This window comes from Castanea sativa, chromosome 1, assembly GCF_040712315.1.
Source record: "Castanea sativa cultivar Marrone di Chiusa Pesio chromosome 1, ASM4071231v1".
Classification (NCBI taxonomy): domain Eukaryota; kingdom Viridiplantae; phylum Streptophyta; class Magnoliopsida; order Fagales; family Fagaceae; genus Castanea; species Castanea sativa.
In genome coordinates, this window is record NC_134013.1 from 13,230,184 (window position 1) to 13,250,342 (window position 20,159).

Sequence of the window (20,159 nt, forward strand, 5' to 3'; positions counted from 1 at the left end):
AAGACCAGAAATTCATACTTAGAAAAAGGGGGGTAAATCATTTAGCAAAAAACAAAAATAAAAGGGTAAATCACTAACAATTCGGAATATTGTAGAAAGATTAACTATTTCGGTTTTTTTTTTCCCCCAAAATTGCTTCAATTGATACCCATACAATATCCTTTTATAGTTTTACTCCACTTCCATAAATATATATATTTTCAAAAATATCTTTACCCTATAAATTATAGTGCAAGAATATCCATTCCCAAAAGTATCTTGGACCCCCAGCCTGTCCACATTTACTGCTTTCCACGTGCCCATTACTTATATAAAAGTCAGCACATATAAAAATATTTCCCTATTTTCCCGAACCCCTCTCTCTCTTGGTTTCTAGCACGTATCGCCTTCGGTTTTCTCCGTTGGCGTCGTCGGGGAATTCAAAGCAAAGAAAATTATTTTACAAGGAAAATTCAATTCCCAGCACCGTTCTGTTCTTCCGGTGATAGCCAACTCGAGCTTTTTACATACATACATACAGCTGTCTCTCATTATTGATCAGGCTGCGCAGCTTCAATTAATTAATGGCGGAAGTTACATCAGAGGAAGCGGTGGTGTACCTTCACGGTGACCTCGATCTGAAAATCATCGAGGCTAAATGCTTGCCAAACATGGACTTAGTCTCAGAGCGCATGCGCCGATTCTTCGTTACGTTCAGCACGTGCCATACGCAGTTCAACAGAAAGAAGCAGCAGCAGCAGCAGCAGCACCATGCGCACCACAAGATCATCACGAGCGATCCTTACGTGACGGTGTGCCTCGCCGGAGCCACCGTGGCGCGCACGCGCGTGATCTCCAACTCCCAAAGCCCCGTGTGGAACGAGCGCTTCAAGATCCCCCTAGCACACCCGGTCTCCGAAGTCGAATTCTACGTCAAGGACAACGACGTGTTCGGCGCCGATTTAATCGGCGTCGCAACCGTCTCCGCTGGCCGGATCCTCTCCGGCGAAACCATCAGCGAATGGCTGCCGATACTCAACTCACTCGGCAAGCCTCCCAAACCGGACGCATCGCTCCTACTCGAAATGAGGTTCACGAAATGCGAGGACAATCCGATATACCGGATCGGCATGGCGACCGATCCGGACCATTACGGAGTCCGAAACTCTTACTTCCCGGTTCGGAAAGGCGGGTCGGTCACGCTCTACCAAGACGCGCACGTGCCGGAGTCGCTGTTGCCGGAGATAGAGTTGGACGGCGGGAAGGTTTTTGAGCACGATAGGTGTTGGGAAGATATATGTCACGCGATATTGGAGGCGCACCACTTGGTTTACATAGTCGGTTGGTCCATTTTCCATAAGGTGAAGTTAGTTAGAGAACCAACTAGGCCTTTGCCTTGTGGTGGTGAGTTGAGTTTGGGGGATCTGCTCAAATACAAGTCTCAAGAAGGTGTGCGAGTTTTGCTTTTGGTTTGGGACGATAAAACTTCCCACAGTAAATTCTTCATTAACACGGTATATATTTACAACTACTACTTTTTCATTGCTATAACTACAACTTTTACTACAATTGGCAAAAATTTCTTACTCTACGTAAAAAATCAATGAATTTAAGTGATTTTTGGCTTAATTTGGATGTGCAGAATGGAGTGATGGCAACTCATGATGAAGAAACTCGCAAGTTTTTCAAGCACTCTTCGGTTACATGTGTGCTGTCACCTAGATATGCTAGCAGTAAGCTTAGCATTTTCAAACAACAGGCATGCCTTTTTTTTTATTTTATATACATATATATACTGTGGTTCAATACTTATTGCTTTCTTTATATGGTTATTTTTGACTAAATCACATTCATTGTTATGGCAATTCATATTATTTTATGAGACAGGTTATAAGCTTTTTATAGTAGAATCTGTATTAGGTTTACTTTTAATATTAAAAATAGATGGTCATTTTAAAATTTTAATTGTATTTAGGAGAGGTAAAACATCACTGTTCATGTAGTCTATTTCTTCACTTGTTCCTTTAGTCAACTACAAGGGCAAAAGAATGCATTGTCTTTCTTAAATTTTATAAGGAAATTCTAAAAAAATCATTTCTTGGTATACAAGGAAGCCTAAATTTTATTTTTTAGTTTGATGATTGAACAAATTGATGACAATATTAATCTTGTGGCATCTATCTTCAGGTCGTTGGAACCCTTTTTACGCATCATCAGAAATGTGTGATTGTGGATACACAAGCGTCTGGAAATAACAGGAAGATTACTTCTTTTATAGGAGGTCTAGACCTTTGTGATGGCCGTTATGATACTCCTCAGCATCGACTATTTCGTGATCTGGACACTGTATATGAGAATGATTATCACAACCCAACATTTTCTGTGAGTATTTGCATCCTTGGAACTTTTAGTCTTTTTAACTATAGCAGGCTACTTTTTGTGTTCTTCCTTGTACCTTGTTCATTTTAAGATTTCTTCGTGATTGTCAGCAAATATATTTTCCAGTCAGTAATAAGGAGAATAAGCTTTTCTGAGAATCTGTTAATGAATGGGCTGCATCATTCCTTACCTGCTCTGGTCATTGACGTACATACATGTCACTGTCATATATATGAGTTATTTTTATGTGATATTCAGAAAAAAAAATCCACATTATGATTATTGTGATTCCACAACTTGGAGCTGTGTAATTATTTTTGGCAACTTACAGTTTGGATGAACTTTCTGTTCAAATAATAGGCGGGAACTAAGGGTCCAAGGCAACCATGGCATGATTTACATTGTAAAATTGAAGGGCCTGCTGCATATGATGTGCTCACTAATTTTGAGCAGCGTTGGAGAAAGGCAACAAAATGGTCAGAGTTGACGCAGCGGTTCAAAAGGGTATCTCATTGGCATGATGATGCCTTAATAAAGTTAGAACGCATCTCGTGGATACTTAGTCCTTCCAAATCAATTCCAAACGATGACCCTATAATATGTGTTTCCAAGGAAGATGATCCTGAAAACTGGCATGTTCAGGTTAACTAGTCTGCACTTCCTGAAGTGAAGCTTATAGAGTTTATGATATTCATTTAGTTCTACAAAGTCTGAGCTATTTTATTCTGAATTTGACAGGTTTTCCGCTCAATTGATTCAGGGTCTTTGAAAGGATTTCCTAAAACTGTATATGATGCTGAAGCTCAGGTTTACTATTTTTTAAGTGAAAATGAACAGCTAATTGATGATTTATTTATTGACTCTAGATAATTTGCTTTTAGTGTAAATAATTACAGAGGCATGCCTCATTGAATTTCATGTTTTTTATATTCTGATAATTGGGAAATTCTCTGGCTTTCAACTCTGTTGCAGAATCTTGTTTGTGCAAAGAATTTGGTGATAGACAAGAGCATCCAAACAGCATACATCCTGGCAATCAGATCTGCTCAACATTTTATATATATTGAGAACCAATATTTTCTTGGATCTTCATATGCATGGCCAAATTACAAAGATGCAGGTCAATATACCCATCTCTAAAATTAGTATGTTCATAGTTACATTGTCATACTCTATAAAGTGCTCAAAGTCAACATTCTGTGTTGTAAACATGTGTTATGCGAGTGAAAATTTCATGTGTCCAAAGCATATCATTCTGTACTTCCAACTGGATTTCACAACTGTATGTACTTTTTACATTCTATAAAATTTTCCTTAACAGAACAAGATGGTGTGAGTTTATGTTATATTTCCATTTATGAACTATAAATCTAACAACTGCTTCCCTAATTATGCAAACATTTTGGCTGATATTATCCTTCTCAAATTTAAGCCGACTTGATGATTTACTTAATGATCATATCTGCCTAAGATTCTAGTCATAAGCACCTTGGTTTCCTTCGTTTCTCATCCATCAACCTCTTCCTCAAAGTCACTCTTTTTGCATTCGATCAGGTGCCGATAATTTAATTCCAATGGAGCTGGCATTAAAGATTGCTAGTAAGATTCGAGCGAAGGAGAAATTTGCAGTTTACATTGTCATACCTATGTGGCCTGAGGGTGCCCCCTCATCTGCCTCTGTGCAAGAAATTCTCTTTTGGCAGGTAATGCATACGATTCTTTAACTAATAAAATACAAAGGAGATTAATAAGAAATTCTTGTGCAAGATAAGGGTAAAAGTTGGTAAGGGAGACGCCAAAAAGGAAATCAGGCTTTGTTTCTTTTTTGGTAATACATCTCATACTAGTCTTGCTTAATTATGGGATCATGGTCTAGGTAAACATTGTCAATTTATGTCCAGGAGGGTATCTCTTTATAATTTTTTGAATGTGCTTTCATATAGGTAGTGATACTCTGTTTTTTCTTAAGAGTACTAATGAAAACCAGTGGTATAATTCACTTATTTTCCTCACTTATCTGGCTTGGCATGGTTGTCCAAAACATTAAATCAAGTGGGTTTTTAATCCATGAGGGAAAATGAGACCCATTTTTACTAGTAAAATTCAGTTTCATTAATATTTTTAAATGCCATATTATTTTAGTAATCTTGGTCTCTTGCTTTCCTCAGGCGCAGACAATGCAAATGATGTATGAAATCATAGCAGCAGAGTTGAAATCCATGCATCTTGAGAGTTCACATCCCCAAGACTACCTCAATTTCTATTGTCTTGGTAATCGAGAAGAACTACCGAAAGAAGCCTCACCTTCACCGAATCAATCATCCAAGAATGGAGATACGGTATCATACACTTTTTTTTCCCCTTTTGATAATCAAGAGATCTTTTTCATTGAAACAAGCTGGTGTAAACCAGCAAACACAATACATACAAGATGGATAAACTAACAACAACCACTATGCAGCAAGAAATCTGGATAAAACTAGAGAAACACAATACAAACAAGCTGAAACTCAGCCTAATACAAAGAAAGGAAACAACCACTCTATCTAACACAACTACATCCACATAGATTAAGACAATTCACAGAGACTTCCTAACTGTTGCAAATCTGCACATTTTCCAGATTCTCTTAGAAACAGGACACTTGAAGAACTGCCATTACTTGACAGCAGAATCTTCAAAACCCCATATGCTGCATATCTTGAAGTTAATATTGGATCTAGCAAATGGTTGACCTCCCTCTATATGGATCTTGACTTGTTTTCTAATGAGGTTAACAATCTGGTCTTCAGAGTTAATCAACCCTTGGAAAATAATTGCATTCCTATGACTCCATATATGATAAGCAGCAGTGCTAGTTCCCAATTTTCTGCATACAGACCTCAATGATTTACCTTTCCAATGCTTCATTTCCTACTTAGCAATATTATCCCAATCATCCCCCATGGATTCTTGACAGCACCCATATTTCATCCTCATCCAAATTCTCCTGGAGAAAGCACACATAAAGAAAAGATGATATCTACTCTCACTGTAGCCCTGCCCATGAGACACAAAGCATCAATAGCTAAGCCTCTATTCACTAACCTTTCTTTGGTGGACAACCTGTTCCTTATCGCTAGCCAAGCTATAAATTCACATCTAGGGACGGCTTTCGGAAACCAAATAATCTTCCACCAAGCCACTATAAGTCTATGATGTCGTAATTGATTCCAAGCACTAGCAACATAAAAAATCCCTATTTTAGAAGGAATCCACCAAGCTTTATTTGCATCACCAATATCAATTGAAAGTAATTGACTCAAGATAGTAACTAAATTCTCTGATCTAGCAGACCCCTATTTCCAATATCCATCATGAATTACACTAGCCAACTTAGCACTTAGCAGTTGTAGAACTAGTGGAATCATCAATTACTCTATGACCAAATTTCTGGATTAAAGGATTTTCAAGGTGCTAATTGTCATACCATAGGTAGATTTCAGTACCAGACCCCACTAGGAACTTGAGATAAGGCCTGAATAAGTATCTAAGTTTTAGAATTTTCCTCCACCCCCATGAACAATGATGATGCACTTCAAGTCGATACAATTTTATCCAAGCCATTGACAAGGAGCCTGCTTGAGTGAATAGGAGCAAATAAACTTCATAACTGCAGCTTTATTCCACTCTTCCACTCTCCTAAGCCCAAGACCACCCTCTTTCTTAGGACAACAAATAGTATCCCAAGCTACTTTTACAACCTTCACTGGACCATCTGAACCACTCCAAAGAAAGCAAGCAAGCTTTTGTTCTATGGCTTTTTTAACCTTCTTAGGGAGAATAAAGACATTAGACCAAAAAGCTTGAATACTGAATAGGATAGATTTAATCAACAGAAGTCTACTAGCAGTACTCAGAACTTTGGAGGCCCATGAAGAAATTATGGCCGTCATTTTATCTATTAAAGGAACACAATCTTGGTATTTCAACTTTCCAGAAATAAGAGGAACACCAAGGTATCTAACAGATAAGTGACCTTTGTAGTGCAAAATATTCAACACTTGTTCTTTTATTGTAGCCTGAATGCTACCAAAGAAAACATCACTCTTTGAAGGATTAAGACATAATCCAGACATTTTACTAAACTCAACAATACCTGATTGGATTAGCAGAGCAAAACATTAAAAGGTAACCTGCAAAACACAGATAAGTGAGCTGCAACTCCTGATTGGATAAAGTGCATTCTTTGACCCAATCCAAATACATTCCAGGAGCACCAATAGCGTGGAGACATTGCAGAACAAAATCCCAGTCAATTGAGTCATAGGCCTTTATAACATTCGACCTTATCTGCACATCTAGGGATTCCCTTTTCCTTATGATAATTCCTCACCAGTTCTTGAGCTAGGAGAATATTTTCTGCAACCAAATTATTAGGACCTAAAATTGCAAAGGGTGCAACTAGGTGACTACTGTATTCATAGTAAAGGACTAATGCAAACAAAGTTCCTCCCAAATTATAAGGACCTAAAATTGTGAAGGGGTGCAACTAGGTGACTACTGCATACATAATTAAGGTCTAATGTAGACAAAGTTCCTCTGTGTGGTGTGTTTATATATTTATAACTATAGAGACAACCTGTGGGTGTGTGTGCGCATGCGTGCGTGTGTTGCGTGTATTGAGCAGTACACATAAACAGTTTCATTGACAAGTTGCACATTTGTAAGTTCATCCTACTAGATCAAGGATATGTTCATGAAATTGTATATTTTATGATGATAGATGAGCATCAGCTCTATTCATTGGAATTCTATGAGCAAACATAAAGATTAAAAAAAATTTCTATACTACGCAAAAGATTGTGCAATTGATTTTTTTTCATGACCTTCAGGTTTCTGCCTCACAAAAGTTCCAACGGTTTATGATTTATGTACACGCCAAGGGAATGATTGTAGATGATGAGTATGTGATATTAGGTTCTGCCAATATTAATCAACGATCTTTGGCTGGTTCAAGAGACACTGAGATAGCCATGGGTGCATATCAACCCCATCATACCTGGGGCAAGAAGAAGGGTCATCCACATGGGCAGGTTTGTACATTCATTAAGTCCTTGGATGTATTGTACTGTACTTCTGTTGCAATCACAATTTAATGCCCTAGTTTAACTGAATTCTACCTTTGGATGCATACATTGGGAAAAAAAAAGAGGAAAAAAAAATACTTCGTTTAATTGGCCATTCAACATAGACACAATATAATTATATGCTTATGCCTTATAGCATGAGTGGTTTTTTATAATATTCATTCTTGTAAAAATTTGGTTGCCATTGTTGTGGATAAAAGAAGTTGTTATGTAAGCTGACAAAATTGATCAAAACCTTTGCAGGTATATGGGTATAGAATGTCTTTGTGGGCAGAACATTTGGGGATGCTAGATGATTGCTTCAAGGAGCCTGAAAATTTGGATTGCGTGAAGAGAGTGAACCAGATTGCTGAAGATAACTGGAGGAATTTCACGGCAGAGGATTTTACACCATTGCAGGGGCACCTTCTTAGATACCCTGTCCAGGTAGATGCCAATGGGAAGGTAGGCCCCTTGCCCGGACAAGAGACTTTCCCAGATGTTGGTGGTAAGGTGCTTGGATCCCGTACTAATCTTCCTGATGCTTTAACTACATAGGTTCACAATTTTATCTTTGTTGTTTTGTTCATAATATAATTGTGCGTTTACGTGGGCATAGAAGAGGGTAAAAAATGGTTTAAAGACGACGAGCCTTGCTGAGTTGAATTTAGGCTAGGTCATGATCTGACACGAACGTTGTGGAGGATGCAATTTGTTTTGCATTGTAATTTGTAGAATACTAGAATGTATACCATCAATTCATTTCTGATTTTTTCAGTTAATTCTTGGAATCAAAATTCTTTAATTAATGAAATTTTTTTTATAGACCTGGATAAAGAATACTTGCAGGGGTTTGGTTTGTATGTATGTGCGCTGAATAGCTCTACCAAGGATTGCCAAGCATGTGATATTAAGTTATTAACCATGTGATATTAATGAAACAGTAGAGAGGAAAAGAGATAGGGTCCATAATCAAATTCCTTTTTTTTTTTTTTTTAAATTTTTTTTTATAGATATATTTAGATTGTGAGAGAGGGAGAGATGGGGTTCGAAAGTAAGTACAGAGGATGTCACTTGCATCTAATATGAAGTTATTAAATAGTGTAACATTTGGAGTAATTCAATCAAAGAGAAAATAATCCTTATTTCCTTTGTTGGAAAGTTTTAATAAATAATAAGTATCTCCTCTTTTTTTCTTTTTTTTTTGGGTTCTCCTGCAAACATCAGAAAGGGTGAGTTTACAAGCTCTTGGCTCTTTTTATGACTTAAAAAGAGATAAAAATGATGGTAACGGTGGACCAATTAGTGTTAGAATTAACAATGAAAACTTATCACCTCCTCGACAAGTTTCAAAACAAGTTTATGACTATCACCTTAGGTGAAAGTGAAAAAAGTTATGAAAAAGAGTTGAAATAAAAAGGTATCATATTATATTACTTGCATCCTAACCAAATCAAAATCACGCAAATGCTTAAATTAGGCCACAAACAAACCTGCCAATTTCAAATGAAGAAAATGTAAAAAACACCAAAGCATTAAATTGGTCCACAATAACATACATTCCCTCACGTTCCCAACACTGATTATTAAGCTCTACTACCTCCCAAAAAAGTTTAAAAAGAGAAATATGAAATTATCCTTACAGAGAGTGTTTAAACAAACTTAATTAACAGTAACTTTTCCCACCATCCCAGCTCCCTGGTGGGGTGAGCAGTAGAAACTGTAGCTTCCTTTTTCAGTCAAGGTCACAGCGTACGTCTCTCCTGGAGCATTGAGGAGGTCCTCATCACTCATGGAGATCTTTCCGACATCGACACCACCAGGAACTTCGTCCTCATCGAAAACAACGTTGTGGGGGAACCCTGCGTTGTTCTTGAACACTATCTTCTCTCCAGGGGCCACGCTGAAGGTGCTGGGAATAAAAGCCAATGAACCATCATCACCACCAAGCAAGACCTCAACAGCCATGGCATTGCTTGCAAGCATTACACTTGCAGCAGTGGCTGCAACAGCAACACCCACATCTTTGAGTGAAGCCTTAATGCTAAGCCTTGGGACTGGAGAGACTGATGAGACTTTAGCTGTGGCACTCACTTTGGCTGCACCAGCTGCCTTAAGGCCTGTGAATGATGGGATGGTAACAGCTGCAGAGGTGACAGTAGCCATGGATAAAGGATTTTCTTCTACTTCCTGGTCTAGTTTGAGAGTTGGAGGGGGATCAAATGGAGAAGAGAGGAGGGCTTGATTTTAATAGTGTGAAGGGTGAGGAGAAGTGAGGATGTTTTTGTGTGGTATGAATTTGTGGGGGGATTTGTGGTTAGATAATGGATGGGTATGGTGTATGTATGGATGGAGACTGGGTTATCTGCAGAGAATCGCTGCTATTGGCTGGGTTGGATACTATCCTATGACGTGGCTTGGATTTTATGATGTGAGGTGGATATTGTGAGAACAAAAGTATGCCATCAGTGATGGCCCATCACCTATAGTTACATGTGTGCTTTGCAATTTGAAAATGTGTAAGCCGTTCTTTGGATTTTGATAAACTGAGTTAATATATTTCAGTTTTATTAATTCATAACTCAAAATTAATGGACCCCACGGTATCAAGCTTGTTTGGATGATTTATCAAACATTCAGTCAAAATATCTCAGTTTTTTGAGATATTAGTTAAGAAATCCGGAAAGAAAAAAAAAAAAAATTTGTTTTCAAGTTATGAGTATGAGTTTTGTGGCAATATTGTAATTTCATTCACTAAATGAGACCCACTGCTCAGGGCCTAAGCAACTGTTTCTGTATCTTGCTATCGCAAGATTCGCAACCCTGAAAATGTGTGGCCCATGTAGCATTTCTGCCACAGATTTTATTTTAATTTTTTTGCCAAGAAAATCTGTTACAAACTTACAACATACTGAGATTGAGGCATTCTCGCTACAAATTCTTTTGGTAACACAACCTATGAAGTGCTGATGAGCACAAAAGCAAATGACCCAAGTGTAAATATAAATCTTTCTTTGATTATTGATATCAATGTAAATTTATGGAGACAAATTCTCGTACATCACCTATAGTTGCTTTTAGCGAGTGGCTTCTAATTTTCCTTTCTCTGGCCAGGCATAATTTGTTTATGCTTCTTTTTCTTCTCATTTTTTAAATAAAGGTTGAACCTTGTTTAAACTTGGCAAAAATGAGCCGGACCCATTAACCCACCTGAAGCCAAGCGGTATATGGATAATAAGAATAGTACCTTGTTTCTATGGGCATGATAGGCCTTCCTTGCACAAAAGACTTTCCTTCCAAACTCAAGTTCTTTGGAACCACCTTGAGTATGAAGGGGATATTATAATATACTAGGCTATTCTCATTAATAAATAGACCGTGATTTTGTAAAATGTCATAGGATACTGTGATTTTTTAATATCATATATTACCGTGCTTTTTTATTATTATTTAGAATATTAAGTATTTTAACACACACACAAGGAGATGAGAGAAGGTTTTTTTTTAAAATTTACAGTGGTGTATTACCGTGCTTTTAGGATTACTATACTAAACCTAATGTATTCCTATAAATACCCTATATTGAGTTTCTCGCGAAGCATAATTCATTATAGTAAAAATGTTTCCATTAAATATATATGAAATAAAGATGTAGTCATTGAAGACTCGTAATTGCATTTGTAAGTTGTCAATATCAATAAGGTAAATTCTTTTTCAATGGTTACGAAAGTTCATACCACCATCTTAATAATACGGGGCATTCTAACCACATGATACGTTTTAAACCAATGAAGAAAATAGATCTTTTCATGTATGTTAATTTTGATAAACGATAAGTGCACAATTTCTTCCTCGAAGTCTCTAACCTTCCTTAGGATTATATAATTTATGTAATTTGCCCTATATGACAACAAACAATGAAAGTACAGGACTGTAAACTCACAGTAAGTTTCTTTAGTGTACAGCTTGTTCTCGGTGATGGATGGAGATGCTAATTGCTAAAGAACCGTCTAGACCCGCTACTCTATAATGACTTCTCACCTGAGTGGTCAATCAATAATGTAATTAGCAATATTTTGGGTTTCAAATGTTGTTTTTTAGGATGTCTATTTCGTTGGGTCAGAAGGGATTGCAATGTAGCTGCTCATGCAGCAGCAAAGTTATATCTCAATTTTAAAGAGTTTTGTTTTCAGTAAGGACAATCTACCAGGAGCCTAAGCTGCTGTCTGTAAGGTCGATTGTCCATCCATTTCTTCTTCTTAAAAAGAATTTGCAGGTTATCAAAGGATTGCTTGTGACACGTTAAGAGAAAATACTCCCAAAGGCCCCAATTAGACACGAAGTTCAATTTTGCAGACTTCAATGTTTTACTTTGATCAAGACACAAGAGTGCAGCAACAAAATCTACTTCCACCATAACCCCTTAAACCTTTTTTTTATTTTTAAATTTATCATGAAACGGGATAACTCAGTCCACTAATTTGTCGTTCATCCAATTAACAGCAATCAATCCTCATATTTTGCTACAAATATTTGCAATAGAAATTTATATAAAATATCTCAGTTTTCTTTGATAAAAAGAATCTTTCAACTTGTACTCCCCAAATTTAAATTATGTACACTGGACTAAGTAGCATTGCATGTGTTCTACTGCTGTAAGACATAAAAGACATCCTCAATAACTAATCAATGTATAGCTTCCTAGATTATCATCTCTCATCCACATGCATAAATAGCCAGACAAACCATAATTCCAAACAAACAACCATTGTATGAAATTATGAATAACCAAATCAAACAACCCCTTTTTTAGTTGGATGGTTTTACACTTGAAGAATGCATCCCAGATAAATATTAAATCTTAAAACAAGCTCCATTCTTAAGACATCTCATATAGGGCAATTCGTGGAATAAATAACCTAATTTGTGGGCTGTATTGTTGTTTAAATGGTAACTTAAGTACACAAGGACCAAATAATCTACATCCAGCCTGTGCCCAACAAAAGCATAACCATAACTCTAACCTCAAGTAAAAGCCCTGCAACTTCAAGAGTAGACATAAAACCCTAAAACAGAGTATATTATTATTTTCAAACAAAAGGTTGTTATAATTATGTCTCTATCAAAATTCCAATCTCCAAAGCTATCTAGAGATAACCCTCTAACCAAAAGGCGCCAAAAACAACATATAGGAGTCGATCAACAAGAAGCAAGTGTAATTAATATTAACATAACAACATTGTTTTGACGCTTTACATTTGATCAATTTCCATTGATGAAACTATCAATATGAAACAAAATAATAATAATAATAATAATAATAATATTAACAATAAAATATTCACAAATGTGACACAAATATTTACACCACTCTCATTATCATTTGACCTCATTAAATCGGGAAGGCATCGTTACTTTCATCATCATCATCTATATCAAGGTAATTGAAGCCCAAATTCCCATTTGAATCTCTATAATTGAAGTCCGGGTTCACATACCACTTCATCTCATGAAACAAGTTCAAATTATCCACCAGCTTATGAAATACATTACATCCACAACACTGCCAACAAGTAATTTTTAATTTTTTTTTAAAACGCACATAAATTCTTTTTTTTTTTTATTTTAACAGAAATAAAATTTTTCAAAGACAGAGAGAATTGAATAATGAATACGGACCTGAACGAAAACGGTGCCGTCAGTGTAAGCGTGGGGACTGATAGCACGAGTGGTTCTCTGCCCACAAACGTTACAAGTGAAGGCAACGCGCATACGCCTACGTGGCGACTTTGTGAAGAGGGACCGCGGGAAGGTCGATATCCTCTCCGTACCCGATCCGCTCTCGTCCGCTCCCGCCGGAACCAACGGACCCTCCATACCCGACCCGGTGGTCCATCCTCTCACAGACGCCGCACTCAACACCAATCCCATCGCCGCATCCTATTTTCATTTCCCAAATTACCCCCAAAAATCACATAAATTTACCAATTCTTTGAAATTCCGATAAATAAATAAATTACCTTGGAGAGAGTGTGATTGTGGAAGAGAGGGACTAAGCTGGAATCTTTGGCTTTGGAGTCGGATTGGAGATCGGAATCGTTACCTTCCTCTGAATCGAAACGAAGCGTTTCGGTTAGAAAAAAAAAATGAATGAAAGAAATAGTAGGAGAAAGGATGAAATGTTGTACTTTTGGAAGAGATGGGGAAGGGGAAGCGAACGAGTCTTGGCGAGTCGGTTATCTTTGGGGAGAAGATTGAGGGTGGAGAAGAGAATGAGGAGAGAATGGCAGAAGAGCCAAGGGCTTCCATTTCGATCACGCTCACGCTCAGATTCTAGACGGCTCGGTTCTGTTCTGTTCTGTGGGTGGGGGCTATTGATCATAGATCAAACAAGTGCAACCAACGACTTCTTTCTTCACCCTCTCTTTCTCTCCGATGATGAAGATGAGCAAAGACTTCACGTGTTACGGTGTTTTGTGTAGTGTTGTGTACCCACAGGATGAACTGATAGGGAGAATTACGGACTAGTACAGAAGTGTTATTACGTTCAAGTAACTATTACCCCATAGTGAATCATCGGTGCGGGATAGAAAAACTATTCTTTTGGAGATTATAGTTTGATGCGGTTGTTAGAGCAATCTCTAGCCGATTCTCCAAATTTTCGTGTTGTTTGAAGAATGAACAGTGATATTTAGTTATTATTTATCCACTTTTTTAAATACACTTTCAACAGATTATTTATCACATCATCTATCTCATTTAAATATTATTTCTTCGTTCATTCTCTAAATTTTTGTACTGTTTGGAAAATGAACAGTGATATTTAGTTATTATTTACCCACTTTTTCAAATCTACTCTCCAACAGATTATCTATCACATTCTCTATCTCATTTAAATATTATTTCTTCATTCATCCTTTATTCTTTTTTTAACAACTACACATCTTCCAACATTTTTTTTATTCAATATCTGATTATCATAATAGAAAAAAAATATTTGAAGAATGAATAGTAGCCCATCAGATTTGATGAGCTACTGTTCATGAGCAAAAAAAAAAAATTCAAGTATAGAGAAGCTATTGGATGCTAGTTTTATGGTCTTATTCTCTATTATAGGCAATATTTTGCCTTTACATATACTATTGGAGATGCTCTTAGAGGGGAAAAATTTGGAGAGATGCTACGTCCACAATATTTTTAAAACAAATCACAGGTGGTTAGTTGTTATTGATTCAAATTTAAATCTAACACTAAGATTACTTTTTTGCCCCAACAATAACAACCAATAACAACTTGTCACTTAGAATTTATTGTAAAAATGTTGTGAAAATGTTGTGGACATATCATTTCTCTAAAATTTTACTACTGCATCTTGTATTTTTTTCCTTATGGATAGTAATTTTTTTTTTGGTAAACTGGAATTGCATTGAAAACAAACTAAAAGGAAATAAACGAAACAGGACACAGCCTGTTGGAGTACAATCCTTGGCAGTTAGCCTTAAGACACCCTATCAAGTCCACAGACGGACATGAATGAGTAACAAAATCTAGAGATTGGTTTAGGCCAATGTTTGCTAATTTATCTGCACACTTGTTTGCTTCGCGGTAGATGTGCCAAATGGAGAGCCGAGGGATCCGACTAGCTAGTCATCAAACAGAGGGGAAATCACTGAATTATCATAGGCTGGGTTTTTAAAGGCATCTACCAACGCCTTAGCATCAATTTCAACAATAATGTCACTCAGGTTCATTTGGTTGCACAGCATAAACCCATCACGAAGCGCCCAGACCTTTGCTATAAAACTGTTTGTGCATCCTATCCTTCTAGAAAATCTAATAACCCAGTTTCGTAGCTCATCTCTAATCAAACCACCTCCCCCTGCCAAACCTGATGGTTTGCTAGCAGCGCCGTCCGTGTTTAGCTTCAAACTGCCCCTTCCAGGCATTTCCCATCTGATCTGTTTCATAGACAACCTTTTGCAACTGTTCAGATGGGACACACAATGGAAGAATTCCGTTGCTTGCATGATTATTTGCTTGACTAGCGAAGGGTTGTTTCTTCTATTATTGAAAACTGCTTAGTTACGCTGCTTCCAAATTGACCAAATAGCAAATGGGAAGAGAATGTACCAGGGAATATTTTAGGGTTTTGAGTTGACTTCGAAGTAGCATTAACCTTCAACCAAGTCCTAAAGTCTTGGTCATAGAAGGCATTGTTAGATCTTTGTGCTCCAAGTTGCTGCCAAATGGTTTGGACATTACTACAGTCGCGCAAGGCATGCGTAATTGTTTCAGTCTCTGCCTGACAGAGGGGGCAAGTAGTATCAATAGGGATACCTCTTCTAGCTAGACACTCCTTCACCCCAATACCTTTGTGAAGGCATCTCCATATAAACATCTGAATCCTAGGCAAGGTGTGGAGTTTCCAAATCCATATAGCTGAGGAAGTTTTTGTGTTTCCTGGGTTGGAGGCTAGAAAATCGGCGTTTTTCATATCAAACCCACCTTTGGCCGAATGTTTCCAGGCCATTTTGTCCACATTCCTTGCAACAATTGGAGTAGGAATAGCTTGGAGTACCTCTTTAATCTCGGGAGGAAAATCAAAAGGAATGGCTGCCCAATTCCAACCACAAGGACTTGTAACATCTTTTATGGTGAAATTTGAGGCTTCTAGTGTGAGAGGTCCTTGAACCAGGGACCTGATGGGCCTAGGGTCTGACCAGCAATCATTCCAAAAACTTAAAGAACTATTGTAACCTGGGATCCACCTGATTCCTTGCTTGAAAATGTCTTCTCCTTTTTTCAACCCTTTCCAAGTAGCTGAGCTTGGAAGCCTTGCTGCATTTCTAGAATTAATTCTCTGCTGAGTACAATATTTGAACTTAAGAACTTTAGCCCACATAGAGTTCTTTTCTAAGTGGAATCTCCAATTTAGCTTCACAAGAAGGGCCGTGTTCCTGCCTTTAGCTGACTGAAGACCCAATCGTCTTGCCTCCTTAGGTTTGGTAACAATATCCCAATTTACCCAATGCATTTTCCTAACATGGTTGTTCGACCCCCAAAGGAAGTTCCTATTGACACGGTCAATACCCTCAAGAATTTTGTTAGGAAGGAGAGTGTGCTGCATTACATGGCTAGGGATGGCAGAGGAGGAAGCTTGAACAAGGACCATTCTGCCCGCCATTGAAAGCAAATTTGCCTTCCAACCAGCAAGTTTTTTTTTTTACTCGATCTAGGACAAAGTCAAAATCATGTTTCCGATCACCGGGGTACTTTAGGGGGAAACCCAAGTTCTTACCTAGATTAGTCGTTGAATCAAAGCCAAGTAAGTTTGTCAGATTGTCCTTTATGTCAGCATCTACGTTTGGAGAGAAGAAAACACGGGTTTTAGAAGCACTGATTTTCTGACCCGACTTAGCACAAAACTTTTGGAGCACATCATTAACAATAATGTAGTTTTCCATATCAGCATTGGCAAATAGAACCAAATCATCTGCAAAAAACAGATGAGAAAAAGCCAGGCCGCTCCTCGAGGCTTTAATAGGATTCCATAACCTGGCATTGCATTTCTCTTCAATCAAATACCCTAGATACTCCATGCACATAATAAAGAGGTAGGGGGAAAGGGGGTCTCCTTGCCTGATACCCCTTGAGGGGGAGAAAATCTCAAGGCAGCCCCCATTAAAAAGGATAGATGTCGAGACTAAGGACACACAGCTCATGATGAGCTCAATGAGATTTTGAGGAAAGTTGAACTTAACTAGCATCTCTCTAATAAAGCTCCATTCAATCTTATCATACGTCTTCTCCAAGTCAACCTTGATAGCCATCGCACCTTTATTCCCTTTCATTTTACCTATGGTGTGCACTAATTCCTGCACTATGATGGCATTGTTTGCCCCTCTCCTCCTTGGTATAAAAGCAGTTTGGTAGGGGGATATGAGAGAATCCAAGTGGGGCCTAAGCCGGGCAACAATGATCTTGGAGATGATTTTGTAGACGGAGTTACAGAGGCTAATAGGTCTGTAATTCTCGATAGACTCCGGCCCTTGGATTTTAGGAATGAGAACAATATGGGTCTTATTGAGATAATCGGGGACCTTCCTTGTCCGGAAAACTTTTTCGACTTCCTTTCTCACTGAATCTCCCACAAGCAACCAGAATCTCTAAAAGAACCCTGCATGTAGCCCGTTAGGACTCAGAGCTTTATAGGGCTGCATGGACCACAACGCTTCCTTAATTTCCTTTGGGGTAATCATAGAATCTATAGCAACTTTAGCTTCTTCCGAGAGCTTCACTTGCCAGTGATCAATTGGAAAAGGGGTCTAGGGCACCTCTATCTGAGAGGTGGTGTATAAATCTATAAACCCTGTTCTGAAATGCTCCATGACTTCTCTTGCCTCAGTTAACCACTCCCCACTTTCATCTTTAACTGAGGCAATAAGGTTCCTCTTCCTTCTCACAAGCGTGGATATATGGTAAAAAGAGGTGTTGCGATCCCCTTGTATCATCCAGTTCAGTTTGGATTTTAGCAACCACAGGTCTCGTTATTGATCTAGAATTTCTTCAAGATCTTTTTGCAGCTGACTTTCCAAATTAATAAGGAATATACTAGGCTTATTAGACAGCGCTTTTTGGGCCCCATAAATCCTGGCCATAATCCTTTTCTTCTTATGAAATATGTTGCCAAAGTGACATCTATTCCATATAGTAGCCTCCTTTGAAAACCCCTCTATGGATTCAGCTAAGCTTCGGTTTCTGCCCCAAGCCTTAGAGACAGCATTAGGGAATGTCATATCTGATAACTAGAACTCCTGAAATCTGAATGGCCTATTAGGTGTACTGTTCTAACCGAACAAGCTTTTAAAAGAATCGGACAATGGTCCGAATGACATCTGGGCAGGTGGGTAACCTTAGCATTCGGATAAAGAGCGCACCACTCCGAGTTCATAAAAATTCTGTCAATCCTTTCTAGGATGAGATTATTGATATCCCTTTTATTTGTCCAAGTATACCTTGGTCCAGAGAACCCTAAATCCACCATACTACATTTGTCAAGACAATCTTTGAAATCTAGAGAGCGCCTAATACTGACTCCTCTGCCTCCAAATTTATCTTCGTCAACTAGGGGCTCATTAAAATCCCCTACCATGATCCAAGGCATTCTATGAAGCTCTGCAACCTTGGTTAGATTTTCCCATAAAATGCATCTCTCCTTACTCCTAGGACTAGCATAGATAGCAGAAAAAAGCCAGGCAAAATTTAAGGAACGTACCTTGACTTCAACATGGATCTCTTGCTCAGTATTTGCAAGTGCTTCCACTTCCACCTTGTCAGAGTTCCAAAGCAGCCAGAGCCCTCTGGCATACCCAATAGTTTTTGTATGTAAAGCTCCGTCAAACGGAAGATGATCAGTAATCTCCTTTGCCCTCTTGCCACCCAATTTTGTCTCCATGACTATCATGATTGCTGGGTCATGGTTTTGCACAAGGTCGTGAATGTGACCCTGAAAAGTTGGTTTCAGGGCTTCTCTGCAATTCCAAGCTATGACATTCATGGTAAAATTGATGGACAAAAAATGGAGGCACTCATCAAACAGCGAGAACAGCTCCAATGACTTCCTCAGAATCCATCTGATCTTCTTCCTTATTTTGGGTGTCAATCCCTTCCTTGAATTTAGTATTGCACAGAGCTTCACAGCTCCCACCTCCCAAACTCGAACAACTAGGAGAAGATTGAGCACCGTGGTTAGTTTGAGAACTTGGGTAGGTTCGGTGCGGCACCGAATCTCCATTGTCACTGTGACAATGGGTTTGTCTTCAGCAACATATTTCTTGGGTATGGCTCTTAGAGGTCTGATCTCGCACAGGCTTGGGATCGGTGTAGTTAGAGGACAGGTCTATCTCAGTACCTTCCTTATCCTCCGGCGGTGGCTCGTATGCTTGCAAAACCCACCATGGTTTTTGGGTTAGTCCCCATACCCATCTTGGCTTTGGGCAAGGCCATGAACTCAAAGTTGGCATCAGCGGGTTGGTTGGTTCCATTAAGGGTTGAGTGAGCAAGCTGTGGCGAGGTAGACGATAGGTGTGTAAGCACACCTTTCAATTTATGCTCAGCGGCGCTGGTAAGGACAGGGGAGGAAAGACTTCTAGCAAATGCTTTTTTGCCTTTCACCGAGTGAGGAAAGGGTTTGCCTAAGAGGGTTGATGGTCCTGAATTGGGCCCATGGGCCTTGCCGCAATCAGAGTGTCTAAAGACACTTGGGAAAGAACCTGCTTTAGATGGGCTTGAGAGCAAGTTTTCTCCATCACCTTGGTCTTGGCCCACCTTCCCGTTTTTGTCCTGGACCCCTGTCTTGCGCATAAAAATTTCACGTGGTTCATTCTGGCTTCGCAAGGGGCCGCCAACGGATATATTAAACCCATCCAAATTATTTGGATTGTAGTGGAATGGTGAAGTCCAGGCTGAAGTACCTAATCCCTCCTTGTTCTGACCTGTCTTTGGACCTTTATTCCCATTTTTTTTCCTGCGCACTACTATCCAAGGACCGTACTATCCTTCTTCATGGTTAGCCTCCTTTACACTAATCGCACCTTACTGGCTGTTGTACAAGGATCGTCATGCGTTTCGTGTGTGCCTTCTGCCTGTCCTTGTTGTCTTTGCTGATCCTCCTCCATCGTGGGTGGTGTTTCC

General features: G+C 38.7%; 3 protein-coding genes across 5 annotated transcripts; 1 reads left to right on the forward strand and 2 right to left on the reverse strand.

Moving 5' to 3' along the window:
- Nucleotides 1-338: 338 nt before the first annotated feature.
- On the forward strand, nucleotides 339-9,676 carry LOC142620588 (phospholipase D delta-like). Its single transcript, XM_075793946.1, has 10 exons — nucleotides 339-1,493; nucleotides 1,622-1,738; nucleotides 2,167-2,361; nucleotides 2,719-3,000; nucleotides 3,097-3,165; nucleotides 3,331-3,478; nucleotides 3,913-4,061; nucleotides 4,527-4,697; nucleotides 7,233-7,433; nucleotides 7,731-9,676. The coding sequence occupies exons 1-10, from the start codon at nucleotides 564-566 to the stop codon at nucleotides 8,022-8,024; spliced, it is 2,556 nt and encodes an 851-aa protein (XP_075650061.1). The 5' UTR covers nucleotides 339-563; the 3' UTR covers nucleotides 8,025-9,676.
- Nucleotides 8,874-9,797, reverse strand: LOC142620596 (plastocyanin). Its single transcript, XM_075793950.1, has one exon. The coding sequence runs from the start codon at nucleotides 9,630-9,632 to the stop codon at nucleotides 9,129-9,131; it is 504 nt and encodes a 167-aa protein (XP_075650065.1). The 5' UTR covers nucleotides 9,633-9,797; the 3' UTR covers nucleotides 8,874-9,128.
- Nucleotides 9,798-12,766: 2,969 nt separating this feature from the next.
- Nucleotides 12,767-19,624, reverse strand: LOC142622333 (uncharacterized). Of its 3 annotated transcripts, none has more exons than XR_012841891.1 (4): nucleotides 18,742-19,624; nucleotides 13,487-13,575; nucleotides 13,146-13,406; nucleotides 12,767-13,029 (listed from the first exon to the last, which is right to left on the reverse strand). XR_012841891.1 is itself a non-coding variant. In XM_075795783.1 (4 exons), exons 1-4 carry the CDS (start codon nucleotides 13,773-13,775, stop codon nucleotides 12,859-12,861), a joined length of 642 nt encoding a protein of 213 aa, XP_075651898.1. In that variant the 5' UTR covers nucleotides 13,776-14,502; the 3' UTR covers nucleotides 12,767-12,858. The 3 variants fall into 3 exon arrangements, 2 of the variants coding, with proteins under 2 accessions (XP_075651898.1, XP_075651899.1); XM_075795783.1 differs by lacking the exon at nucleotides 18,742-19,624 and adding an exon at nucleotides 13,655-14,502; XM_075795784.1 differs by having other exon boundaries at nucleotides 12,767-13,406.
- Between the last annotated feature and the right edge of the window lie 535 nt (nucleotides 19,625-20,159).

Coding starts and splice junctions, on each gene's coding strand:
- LOC142620588 (XM_075793946.1), top strand. CDS start 564: ATGGCGGAAGTTACATCAGAGGAAGCGGTGGTGTACCTTCACGGTGAC. Junction 2,362..2,718: donor ATCACAACCCAACATTTTCT/GTGAGTATTTGC, acceptor TTCAAATAATAG/GCGGGAACTAAGGGTCCAAG. Junction 4,062..4,526: donor AAGAAATTCTCTTTTGGCAG/GTAATGCATACG, acceptor TGCTTTCCTCAG/GCGCAGACAATGCAAATGAT.
- LOC142620596 (XM_075793950.1), bottom strand. CDS start 9,632: ATGGCTACTGTCACCTCTGCAGCTGTTACCATCCCATCATTCACAGGC.
- LOC142622333 (XM_075795783.1), bottom strand. CDS start 13,775: ATGGAAGCCCTTGGCTCTTCTGCCATTCTCTCCTCATTCTCTTCTCCA. Junction 13,576..13,654: donor CTTCCCCATCTCTTCCAAAA/GTACAACATTTC, acceptor GTTTCGATTCAG/AGGAAGGTAACGATTCCGAT. Junction 13,407..13,486: donor ACAATCACACTCTCTCCAAG/GTAATTTATTTA, acceptor AAATGAAAATAG/GATGCGGCGATGGGATTGGT.